Below are 13205 nucleotides of genomic sequence, written 5' to 3'. Positions count from 1 at the left end.
GTAGGACTAGAGACCCCCAACTGCTGAATTTAGTATTTAATACTGCCTTTCTGTTGAAATAATGGTTTGTTAGTGCATGAAAATTAATAATTGTATTGTGACATTTTAAGAGGAACAATGCAAAAGTCTTGTTTTTCCTAGATCTTTCGCATTCAGCTCATGTCACACTTCTAGCTTTAGATCCTTTGAAGTGGTCGTTGCTGAATCCTGTGATTGTCTTTCTATGAATTAAAAATAAGCCAAGTTTCTTTCTCCTTAAAAAGAGACTGTTATGTTCAGCAGAACTCGAGGTGGTGATGCGTTTTTGCATATGAGCATGCATATGGCTTGAGAATGGGAGCATTGTCTACATCCCTGCTTACTTTTGGTGGTTTATTTCAAAGCTTGAGAGAAATTGTTAGGGAAAAACTCTGAAATGTCTTCTAGCATTTAGCTGCCTCCCTGGCAAAAAGCACATTTTCTTGGTAGCTTGTTTTCTTCCAGGAATTTGAAATTATTCATACTCAACATCCACAGAGCTATGTGGCCACAATGCTATAGTGAATTGCCATCAATGAAATATGGCCTACTCAGTTACACACACATTGTTTGCCGTTGTACAGGGCTTTCTAGCTCGTACTGTGTGTAACTCTCAATTAAAGCAATTTTAAAAATTGGGGTATGAAAGTAAAACATTTTTTTAAAGTAGGTTTGATCTTTACATCTTTTCCATCAAGTGAAGTACTGTAAATCTCCATGCAGAATTTTAGCTCACATTTCTTCTGAAAAAAAGAGCAGTAGACTTAGTGGTGTTGTGTAGCATCCTGGGGGAGCTGCTTTGCTAGCTTGTCTGATAGCATTTTAATGCATGGGTTCTTAGAGGGGACACACCTGAGGGAATACACAAAATGCTCTCATCCTAGAAAGAACTTAAAACAGTGCAGGCCAAAATTTCCATGCCTTTTTAATGGATTACCTGAATTAGCCAAGTACAACAATTTAGGCAACAGGATAAATGGAACTATGGAACTTAAAATTATTTTGATAGGTGTTTAAAGGGGAGTTTAATGTGCTAAATAGCTGAGGCTGCTTTATTGAGGTTATACATGGAATTAGGTACGATTCTACCTTCTGAGGGCTTTTTAAGTAACATTGTTTATTCCTTTAATTTTATCAGTGTGTTATGTAATTTTTTTTTTTTTACTCTTTCATGCACTGCGTATGTGTGCCCTGTTCTTGTATTCAGAGGCAGTTTTGTGATTTCCTGCACCTCCAGTTCTTTGCGTTGCTTATTCAATTGCACTGTACCATGAGTTTTCCAGCACCTGCGGGTGGGTTATCACACTGAGGATGTCAGCCTGGATCAGGCAGGTTCAGTGGTGTGTGTAAGGGGTTGTATGCACAAGGAGTGGGACACAGGGCTCAGATCTCGAGTGAGGTGCTCCCAGGGCTGTGCATTGGAGTGCTGGGTCACACGAGCAGATGGGGTTGGCCAGCGAGCTCCTTGCTGTCGGTGCCGTGGGGGGATGGCTGTGCTGGCTTAGCGAGGCTGTGCTGCTCCCCAAGGGCTGAGCAGGGGCTATGGGGTTGTACTGGTTGGGCACAGAAAAAAATCCTTGGGTTGTCTTTAGTGCCAAACCAGCACATTGGTGCGGGGGCAGCAACATGGCCCTGCCAGGGGGATGAACTGCCTGTTGCTCCCACTGCATCCTCTGAGCTCCAGGGATGCCGGCCTGGAGCTGCATCCAAAGTGTGCCCTTGCTGGGCGTGTGTAATGTCTCGGTGATTACCCATGGAACACAAAAAGATTGCTGAATAAGAAAGTTTTCTTTTCAGTTTCTTCATTTCCTGGAAGGGAGAGACAGCAGAAGGGAGCAGGGACTGGGATCAAAGTTAAAAGCTCTCTTCCCAGTTCGGCCATGAATTTGTTTCTGACCTTTTGTCTAAGATTTTTCATCTCTGTTAGACTCTTTCCAAACTGCAAAAGTTAGGAAGATAGCAGTGTTCCCACCTTTTATTAAAGTGCTTTGAATTCAAGACAGAATTAATAAGATCTATGCATTTTTATTTTTCTTCCCAGAGAATCTGTTTCTGACACAGCCAACAAGTCTTTCAGTAGAATGATAACAAAGATGATATTTGGTAATGGTGTAATTTAACTTTGGCTCCGTCTCAGACTCTGAGTTCTAATAACTTCTTCTATAGCCATTGGTGGGCACAGAATTATTTGTATGTTGCTGTAGCTCTGCAAAAGTGTATTACAGAAATAGAACCATCTTACTTTCAGGCTCTAAGAGGTTCATTGTCAAAAAGCCCAGATACTTTCCTTGATTGGTTGGCTGCATGACACAGTCTTCCATAAATTTCCAGGTGGAATGGAAGCACATAATATGTCTTTCCATACATACTAATTCAGGATTTGACATGCTCTGCACATGGTACACATTGCAGGTTTGATGCTATCTTGGGCACACTAGTGCATGTGCACATTTAACCATTTTCTGGGGTATCTGGTGAGCTCAGTTCCTTACACTTGGAGAATAAGAGGATATTTTAGATGGGACACAGAAGACATACAGTAATTTTTCCCATTATGAGAGTAATACGTTAAGTGGCCAGATTCTGCTGAGTATTTTAAATTTTGAGCCTGTGTAATATCACAGGTGGGGTTGAGTGTAAAATAGAAACGTTTTGATATAACACTGGATTTTTGGCTTTATTCACTGTTAGGAATACTTAGAACATCCTTTTTTCTCTGTGATTTTCTTGTCTGTTTATTTGACACCCTAGTTATTTACAGACTTCTAACAAGTCAGAATTTTCTCATGATAAGAAGTCATTAAGTTGTACTGAAAAAGGTCTATGTAATGAACTGACATTTGTGCCTTGTTTCCATGGATAAGATGGTTAAGGTTGGGGGGGGTTTTCCCTTTTTCTTTCAATTCTTCAGTTCTGAAATCAGCTGTTTTCTGGCCCAAATCCAGTTCATCAGAATGCTCAAACTTAGGCTTAATTCAAACATGTGTTTGCCATTTCATTGTGTGGAGTCATGTCATAAAATAACAGGAAGTGATAGAAATAACAAACTTTTTTAAAAAATTAAAGATAAGGAAAAGTTTATTTTTAATTTCCAAATTGAAATAAAAAAGAAAATAACCACTAGATGGCACTTGAAAATTGTGTATTAAGAGAATACATCTGCTTTTGAAATAATTACAAATGTTCATAGAGCCAAAAGGTTTTTATGTGGATCTGCATAGTTCTGAGAGACAGTGATATCCAAAACCAGAATTAAAATTCCTTTAGCTTTAGTATGTCTTTCTGTGATCAGACTAAAATACTGCATTAAGGAATCCAGTCTAAGTTAAAAGCGCATTCCTGAGTCTTAAAATGCTACCTTTAGCAAAATGATAAACAAAAATATAACTGATAAATGTGTGGAAATTAGTTTGGTTTCCACTTACTTTTAATGGAATTACATAATTGTTTAGGTAGGAAAAAAACCTTGAGGATCATTCATCACTCAGCCATGTCCCTAAATGCCACATCTACATACCTTTTAAAAGACCTCCTGAGACAGTGACTTAACTAGATCCCTGAGCAGCCTGTTCAATGCTTGACAACCCTTTCGGTGGGGAAGTTTTTCCTTATATCCAATCTAACCTATTTCTTCTTGTTGTTTGTGAGAAGAGCTTGTAGCCATTTGTTTTAGCAAAATTCAACTCTTTCTCTGTTTACTTAGTTATGCCTAATATGAGATACCACGTATTTTGGCAAAAGTGTTGCTGCTTTAATATGGACCATAGCTTGGAAATTAAACAGTTTCGTAGGGAGGGGTTCACACAGGAAACCGACTCAGAAGGGTTCACTTCTCATTTTTGGCTTTACACACTTGCCCCTCTTGGTGGGGGAAGAGGATGAAAGGTGATTGTGACAATTTAATTCTGAAGAAAATATTTTAGTAGCCTGGAATTCATTATCAAGTCAGTCTCGAGGTATTTGTGTTCATGAACATGGCACAAGCCCCTTTTATTTGAAATTCTTGTGTAGCCTCTTTATGGTCGTTTCTGAGATGCATAAGAGTTACGTTAGCATGATTTATAGGCTTTATATTGAAGATGCATAAAGCTGGGTAAATACTTTCTGTAACCATTAGTTTGATTCTTCTTCCATCGGAGTAGAGGGTAGTAGCTGTACAAGGGAATGTTTAGACAACTGCCTTAGCCTATTGCACTTGAATTGAAGAGAGCAGAAGTAGACAAAGTATAATATGGGGTTGTGCAGGGATATTTTATGGCCTATTAAATATGTATTAAGGGAGTAATTCTTTCATTTGCTCATACAGCTGTATATGGTTCCCCTGACACTGGTGGTAATTATGAGTGAATTTTATTATGAAAGCTCTGTTACGCACATGGTAAAGCTTAGAATGGGTTACAGTAGTGATGGACACAGCTGCACTGTCCTGGTTTTGCAGAAGACACTGGGACACAATCAACAAGAGGTGAAAAGGAGAGTTGAACAATTTTACCATTCAGCTGTACTCCCCCTGCCATGTCTGCTGCAGGAACGTCTCCTCTTTGTGCAGCTCTGCACTGCACAAAAGCACTTGGCTGTGTTTCTGCCATGACTGCACCCTACAGCAATTTATATGCCTGTTAATCATAGATAAAAACGGAGCTTTGGGAGTGGCAAGTCTAGAACATGTACTTTTAAACTTTTTTCCTTTCTTTACTAGGTTCTCATCCTCTGAAAGCTGTGAGCGGAACTCCAGGCCATCATTCTTGTTCACATGAAATTCCAATTTGACTTTGATTCCTTACCTTATAGGCCCTTCTGTGAGGAAGCTGTTGCCCTTGTGGGAATGATCTGATGAGAATGTCCATGCACTGAAATTCAATACGTTTTTTTCTGTGGCCATCTTGCCCCTGAGCGCACTGGCTCTAAATCTCTTTATGCTGAGATTAAGCATTTAGTGTCTTGTAAAAGCTAGGGAGCAAGAACTCCTGGTGAACCAGTTGACAAATCACAGAAAATTTTTATTTTGCAACATGGAAATAATGGGAAATGCAGAAGTTACAGCTGTCTTTCTAGAAAAGCTGCTCCCCATGAAGACTTAGGTAGTCCCACTCACGCAGGAGCACAAAGCAAATTTTTCATGGTGGCTCTCTCAGCTCTAACTTGCTGAAAGTCAGTGGTTTTTTGGATTGTACTGTTGCTATGGTCTGTGATGCTCTGCAGACAAACACTCATCTCCTCTCTGAGAGGTGGTTGCATTTTACAGTCTATTCTGTGTTTCTGGAGGAAAAGTGCTCTGCTGATAAATTACTCTGGTGTCAGTAGAGGGCTTTGAAGCGGTTGTTATCTCCCCTCCCTGGGAGGAGGTATTGCAAAAGGTTGGGCTCTGCTGCCTCTGTGTTTTGAATTTCAGGCATTTATTCTGCTCACCTTCCCAGGTCTTTTGCTGTTGTGGCAGCAAATGTAGAAACAAAAAGAAATGCTGCTTTGGAGGAAAAGGATTGCCAGGATTTCCAGGCTCTGTGGATTACATCTCCTTCACTTAGGAGCAGAGCCAGGTAGTGCAGGTGTCCCAGTGTGTCCCTCTGCTGGGTAAGTGACCTCACCTACAGGAGGCCTTGCCTTGCTCCCCAGTGTGTGATTCCTTCGTGTTAGCACTGCACAGAGTGTGCAGTGAGAGAACTCCCTGCCTGTTCTCCAGGAGCTCCAGGCTGAGGAAGTTGCTCAGCTGATAATCCAGGTGCATTTTTGCAGCAGATGCAAAAGGTTGTGGGCAGACCTGCTGGTGATCTTTTGGCATGCGGGGTGGCTAGCACCTGGTGTCTAGAAAGGTAGATGTCACCCTAACAAATGCTTGTCTTCTGCACTTTATGACCCAGAAATTTTGGCTAGCAGAGTGTGTCACTGAAGTCTTGTTTGGTGAAGTAAATATAGCTGTAGCTGTGACTTACTGGGTTTCTGCCTCTGCAGCTGCTGAAGTCTAAAATGAGTCCTACAATAGCAAATGTCCTACTGTAACTTAAATTCAAGACTACTAAAAGTCTTGTTATGATTAAGACCTGAGTCTTCAGAAAACTGCTTTTACCTATGTGACTCTACATTCCTGTTCACATGCTTCTGTTTGAGTAAGGACGTTAGTGACTTGCAGCCCCAGACTTTTTTCTGCAAGGCAGCCTCTTCCATCAGTTTCTTCCCTTCATGTGCACCAGTGAGCCACTTCACAGAGGCAAAAGGTGCTGCAGTGAGTACAGTCATTCAATGTAAAGTGTTTTTCATACTAGACAAAGCTTGATTGCATTGCATTGCATTAAAAAATGCCAAAGAAAATATTTCTCATTTTGCATGTCTGAATGAAAAGAGAAGGAGTAGAGTTGAAGTTTAAACTCTACTGACTTGTGTTATATGTTGCTTTTCTTCCTCTTTGGCAGGTATGAAAGGGATATTTTTAAAAAAACCAAAATTTTTAAAAAAGGGGCTGTTGACATTTTTCTATGATCTTGGGGTTTAATTTTATGTATTAGAGAACAAAGAAAGGAAGCAACTGGTATCTGAGTTTGAGAATAAGGAGCAGTTTAAAATAATATCTGAAGATGGAAGAGTGTGTCATTAAAAATTAACTAACACTTGTAGCTGTGTTGCTAAGTGTTTCATGTGGTGACAGTCTCTCCCAAACCTCCACTGGCAAACAGGACCCCATTGAGTCTCAGCATGTCCCCCATTAAACCATCACATCTCTGAAAATTAGAAAGCTCATTAATGGCTTTCTGCTGTGAAGCAATAAAGAGTATATTCACTGACTGGTCAGCAATTAGTGCCAACTAGTTTTTGTCATACATTATAGAAATATTCTGGTTCATTTATTCCAGAGGTAAAAGAAACTTATTTTTAAAAAAACAACACTTTTTGTATTTGTGAAGGTGTATTTTACAGCCAGGAATCTGCTTTTGCTTTCATGTGAAAATCCAAATACCTCTACAGCTCACTAGACTGCTGAGAACATGAACTCATTTCCCAGTCTCCCACTTCTTCATTGAAACAGCTCAAGTCACTGATTCAGTAGTCCCCAAAACAACAAGCTATTAGTGTCATAGTCAGTTCTCTGTTTTCTTATTAGCATTTGTTTTTATCACGCAGTAAAGAACTTAGATAGTATAAAACAGAGCATAAAGTGTGGAAAATTCACTTGAAACTCTGCCTTTGCTCCTTTGTACCAGTAATCTTCATTGAGTCAACCAAGGGCACAGCTGGGCTCCAGGAAATGTGGGGGTATTTTTAAGGTAACAGAAAATCTGAAATTAATTTCCATTGTCCTCATGGAAATGGGAGTTGCTGAAGCTCAGATGTTGTTCTGTGGAGAATCTTCCAACAGGGAGTACACCATAGTCACAACCCATGTCTGTGGGGTTCTGCTTTTGCAGGTATTGCATTTCTTTCTAACATGTATTACAACATGTGCCTTAGAGCACTTGGCTACTTTTGAAGACCTTTATAAGGACTTTGATGTTTGTGGATGTAGTTTGAGTGTAGCTTATTTAGCACAAGCAGCATTCGCAGTGGCAGATCAACACGGGGATGAGATAGTTCCAAAATCAGTACTGCTGAAGTTGGTCACCTCTGTGTATAAGGTTTTATAAATAACAGAGGAAGGTAGCAGAAAAACAAAACTTAGCATAACCAAATGTAATTAAATGCTTATTGTTAATGGACACTTAAAAAATGAAGAATTGTAAACAGCTATGTATTTGAAATAGAAACATAGGCAGTAAAAAGCTTAACAACATCTTCTTCCCTGCTTTCCTTCCATCCACCTCTTTTCTTAAGGAATTTTTTCTCTTCTGAAGCTGTATTAGCTATACATATTTATAAGACATCCAAGAAGACTGTGGTTCTTGGATTAATGTTTCTATGACCAGAAGGACAGGCAGCACACACAAGAAGATTCTTATATTTTTTGTACTGATGGAATATTTCTGTAATGTTTGATCTGTATATGCACTAAAAGTAGATGTAGAATGTCACCCTGGAGGCATCTTGCTGTCAATGGATCATGAATGTCAGCCTTGACAGGTATCCTCGAGTGACATTATAAAGTATATGTGTCTTATTTTAAGGAAAGCTGTCCATACCTTATCTTGTTGAAATATTCCTATTTTCTCTCTAGTGTCTGTCACTTCATTTTTGTCATCCTTAAGCTGAGAAGTGACTTGTAAAATCTTGTTGTCTGGTTTTAATAATTTTTACATTTGCAAACTTCTAAAAGCCATTCCATCTGTCTTAAAAGATACATGATATTTTTACTGATACCTGTTGAAGAAATTACTTTGTGTGTTCTGATTCATAAATTCCAGTTATTACAAACTTTGCACTTCAGGTGTTGTGTGTCATCTCTACTTTTAAGCCCAAATCTCTCAAAGATTGCACATGGCTTGTTCTGTGACTTTCTATGGCACTTTTCAATTGCCAAGCTTAAATGTGTGCGTCAGTTCTTGTAGGGTCCAAGAACAGCTCTTTCTCTAAAAGCATGCTGGTAGAGATGATTGCCAGTGCTTGAGAATCCCTGAAACAGAAACAGGTAGCATTTTTGGTTGCTTCCATCTGCCAGTTTCCAATCTCTCATTTAAAACAAGCAGCTAACATGCTATTGACTATGTGTCAAGGGTAAAAAAAATCAGATAAATAAATAGAATCTTAAGAGTCAGGTAACTGGATTCCATTGATGTTTTGCCATTCAAGAAGTAAATAATGCCAGTAAAGCTTCCACTGTTGTTTAATCATAATCATACACGCATTCTGCTGCATCTTGCCAAAAGGAAAATGTCCATGTCCATGTTAGCTGCATTTTGCATTTGCCTGGATTTTTTTATTCACATGATTATGTATGTGAATGTATCAACAATTAGGACACAAATACTCATGAAGTAGGGGTGTAGTTGAATAAAAGATGAAGGAATCCAAAGGAAAACAAGTTTACTACACAATGTTGGCATCCATTTTTAACAGGAAAAGTCACATGTGATATAATAAAGAATTAGAACATTTTTCACTATGCCAGTCGCATGTTTGACACATCAGCAAAAAGCGCACACCAAAAAAAGTCTCTGAAATGTAGGTCAAAACTTACAGAATAATATAAATAATATGAATAAATAAAAATGGGGAAAGAGGAATTGGAAACACAAAAGTACATAAAAATAGGATATTAGTCACCCTTAGGGGGAAGGAAATAATTGTATGTGTTTGTATTATGAATTACCCCCTATTTTAGAGGAAAGACGAGCAGGCACAGAAGGTAGAGTGCATAGCTTGACTTACTTAAGAAGTGATGGACTTCCAGGCCATGATGTAACATGGTTTGAAGTCTGTCTGTGGCCTCAGTCCTTCCATCAGTGGGGTCAAAATCAGGAGGGTTTTTATTGTTAACCATTGCAGAGATTCTCTCCGAAGCAGAAGCAAAGAGTGACTGTGTTCTTCTGTGTTAAATGGTGCTTGTATGACAGCCAGGATCTGACTTACTCTGTGTTGTAGAATGGTTCACAATTTAATAAACCAACCTAATGAACATCCCTTGAATTCCTGAAGCTAAGCGTATATTTTTATTTTCACAATAATGTGTGATGAGCTTTGATTATTTTAGTGGTGAATGTTTAATACTTAGCCTTCATGCATGGAAAACAAAAATTATTTATGAGCTCAGCTGTGGTGAAGAGGTGTAAGGTACTGAGAGCCCCTTTGGGATTTGCAAGGTGACTGGTGCTGGCTTTGTGCTGCCTTGCCAGAATCAGCATAGAGCATAGGCAGGGCCTCAGGGGTGATGAAGAACACATGTAAAATACATCTAAATTCTGTGAAGTCTTCCTTAGCTCATCCTTTTAAGGGCAGTAGGCAGAGAGGTGCCAGCTCTAAAGGCGGTGCTGTTGTTGAAATAGCCCTGAGACTTCAGCTGAGCTTTGTGAAGGAGGATCATGGAGCACTTCTCAAATGTTGATTTAGTTTCATACTAACAAGGTAGAAGGCTACTAGTAGTACTCATTGTACTTAGGACTGATTGTAGACAGAAGCCATATAGATTAGCTCATATACGTGAGTGAGTGGTGAGGACTGGAGTAGCTCTCCCTGTTGCACTTGTAGCATATTAATCCTGCTCAGAAATAGGCCATATGCTTTATTGACTGCAGTAATAGGCAGATCCGTATCATTTAGCGCTCTCTGAATGAATCTCTGCTGCCCACAGGAGATGAAGTTCCTGCTTGAATATTTACTAAGCTCTGTTGATTTGTGTCTGAAAATACCCCAAACAAAAGCAAATGGTGGTTCAGCACTTTAGGAAGAGAGGCAGGTGGAGAGCACAGGGCAGTGTGGCACATGGCAGAGGTCATAGTGGGATAAAAACAATTTCAAACATACATTTCTTGATACTGGATTGTAGTTTAATTTTCTATACCTTAATTTTTTTTTTTTAAGCCAAAGTAGTTTGTGTATTTGGATCTGTTTTGCAAGTCACGTACAAAAATTTAGGTGAAATGGTGCATGGTTATGTACTGTGTAAAATTCCCTGTAACCTACAGGGGCTGGTTACAGAAAATGAACAGAGGAGCAGGTGCTAAGGCAAGTGTTTTCCAGATGGAAGTGACATTATGTGGATAACAAAGTATGTTACTTAATGGGACAAAGTTACTACAAAGTTACAGGGTTAATTGGTAGGGGGGCAGGTACTGCTGACAGGTGTGCAGGGTCTAACAATCTCCAATATACATCCAGGAAAAGCCACTTTAAAATGTAGGTTAAAATTTGTGAACCTCCTTTAGTTGTTCCTCCAGCAAGCGGTGTACTTCAGCTTTCCGCACTATTGAGGTTTGCAGGGGCAGCAGCTGCTTTTGCACGTTTGTGGTGCTAACAGGGGCACATTGCCAAAGTGCCAGTGGATTAACTAACAATAACCAACAAGAAACACCTGGAACAGATCATCCAAAACCAGAAATAGCGCTCACTAAATGTAGGAGCCTGGCTGGAGCTGTGCTGGAGGGTTCTGCAGGGAATTTGCCCCAGAGGTGGCACAGTGGCTCAGGCAGCTAGTCTAAGTTGCACCACACTCAAGTACAAGTGCGGCAGCTTTCTCCTGTGCCACTGTAGGCTGAGACATTAGTGCTGCACCAGGCATCTTCCAGAAAGCAGCATCCTAAAATGCACTGTGGCCTTGCAGTTACAAGGTTTGACTCTTTCTTTGCCCTTTTTCTGAGAGTCAGCAACACAGCTGGCTTTGCCTATGGGACCAGGACTTAGTGCAACTGCTTTATCCTGCTAGTGAGAAACTTCTGTGAGACTTCATCAAATTTATTTGCTTTATAAAGATGTAGCTGGCCAACCACTCTTAAGTTCAGTTTGTTGTGATGTTTGTGTTGTTTTCTTGGAAAGTTAGCCATGCTCCTGTCAGGATTGCCACTGATATAATACTATGTTAACAGAAGGCTTCAAGGGAGCAGACTGTGTGCCAGCAGCACTTGCTTGCTGTGTGCTTCAGTACTTGGATGTGATGTGCTGGCTTTATTTGTTCATATATATTTATATATTCATTTGTCCCTTAGTTGGGTAGCACTTCTTAAGTCAACCTTTAAACTGATACCTTGGATGTGTTAAGCATGTATTATTACAAAGAGGTAAAGTTCTGAGGTATTTTTTGGATAAGGAGACACACACAACTAAATATGATTTGTCTTCTGCATGCACTTGGCTCAGCGCATGGTTTTTATTTCCTGTGCAGTACTTTGGAAATGTCAGCATAACTATCTCTGATTGTTTGCTTCAAATTTGTGTGTATTAAAATTTACTTCTCTTAGGGACTCAGATTTACCTACTGCACCTTTTAATGGCACTGGACAAATCCTAACTCATAATATCATGGGGCTCTGTGTCAACATTGGTGTGTGTGTGTATGTATATATATATAATGTATACAAGTTCATGATTAACACATGAATGGCTGGTGATATATTCCACTTTGAGAAAAGAGGGGTGTCCTGGCATTGGCATTTGCAGCAGAAAATATGAAAAGCTGCAGTGGATATAGGTGTGAGAGAGCTGTGGAGTCTCTCACTTACTTGGCTAGTAAAGGACTTGTCTGCCATCCTTCAGACAGGGGCACATTTGAGAGCTGAACTAGCTTATATCCTTACTTCTTGCTCTTAAATTGTGTGTTGGTAGTTATTCCAGGCATTATGTGGAAGTGTTAAGATTGCATAAAGTACATCTATGCTTATGTTGATAATTGGAATAAATCTCTATCTAATATCTTGCCAGAAATTTCTGAGAGTCTGGCATTGGTACCTTATATATTTGTCACTGGTTTGATGGTCATTTATGCCTAAGGGTTTGTTGTGAATTTATCAATATTTTTGCATGACAGGTCACAGTAATGAAAGGCAGTAGTAGGAATAAGGATCACTCAACAGAAGGTGAAGGAACTGGGAAGCGACCAAAAAGGAAGTGTCTTCAGTGGCATCCCCTGCTTGCCAAAAAACTCCTTGACTTCTCTGAAGAGGAAGAAGAGGAAGAAGAAGAGGAAGACATTGATAAGGTAGACTTAATTGGATGCTTTGACCATAGATGGTTAATGGTGGATCAGATTCTCCCTAGCTGTGTTTTTTATTTTATGTCGTCTTGTTCTCTTTCATGAAGAAACACAGTCAATAAAAAGTGATGTGTGCCTGTAAGGCTGTAAAGGCAGCTAGTGACACAATAAAGTGAATTGTCAATCATGTTTTTAAAATAGTGGACAAATTTTTTTAGATTGCAATAGTTCTATCTGCTTTGTTTTAATATTGTGGTTTTGATGTGCTTATTTTTTAATTGCTTATTTCAGACATGAGGTTGGGTTGCACTTGATACCTGCTTCTAGTGGCTCTGAAGGGCATATCAAACTAAAGTTTTAATTCTTCTTTTTTGAAGATTAAAACTGCAAAGATTAAAAGGGTAAGAGAAGGAGAAAGCTATCTACGCTTTTTACTATCTTTGCACATGAAATTCAACTTTTCCTCCAGAAAGCACAGCTGAAGTAATCTGTCTCTGGTTTGACACTTGGTATTTTGGTATTGTTCAATGACACTGACCTTACCCTTTTTTCATGCTGTGTGGCACCTCACGCTTTTACAGTTAGACTCATTCTCTGTAACAGGAACTGGGAATTGTTTATGCAGATGTGATGATTCCATCAT

The 13205-nt window shown here is 39.5% G+C and overlaps 1 protein-coding gene across 10 annotated transcripts in view; it reads left to right on the top strand.

Moving 5' to 3' along the window:
* BBX (BBX high mobility group box domain containing) overlaps nucleotides 1-13205 on the top strand; it is a 144283-nt gene that overhangs the window by 61458 nt on the left and 69620 nt on the right. For all 10 annotated transcript variants that reach the window (XM_033053609.2, XM_033053607.2, XM_033053606.2 and 7 more), the window contains one exon: nucleotides 12398-12568. In XM_033053609.2, coding sequence (XP_032909500.1) covers nucleotides 12407-12568 — 162 coding nt within the window. In that variant the 5' untranslated portion in view covers nucleotides 12398-12406. Of the gene's footprint in view, nucleotides 1-12397; nucleotides 12569-13205 lie in introns of those variants that run through there.

The sequence above is a fragment of the Catharus ustulatus genome, chromosome 2 (assembly GCF_009819885.2).
Source record: "Catharus ustulatus isolate bCatUst1 chromosome 2, bCatUst1.pri.v2, whole genome shotgun sequence".
In the NCBI taxonomy this organism is placed as follows: Eukaryota; Metazoa; Chordata; class Aves; order Passeriformes; family Turdidae; genus Catharus; species Catharus ustulatus.
This window is presented reverse-complemented; position numbering and strand designations above follow the sequence as displayed.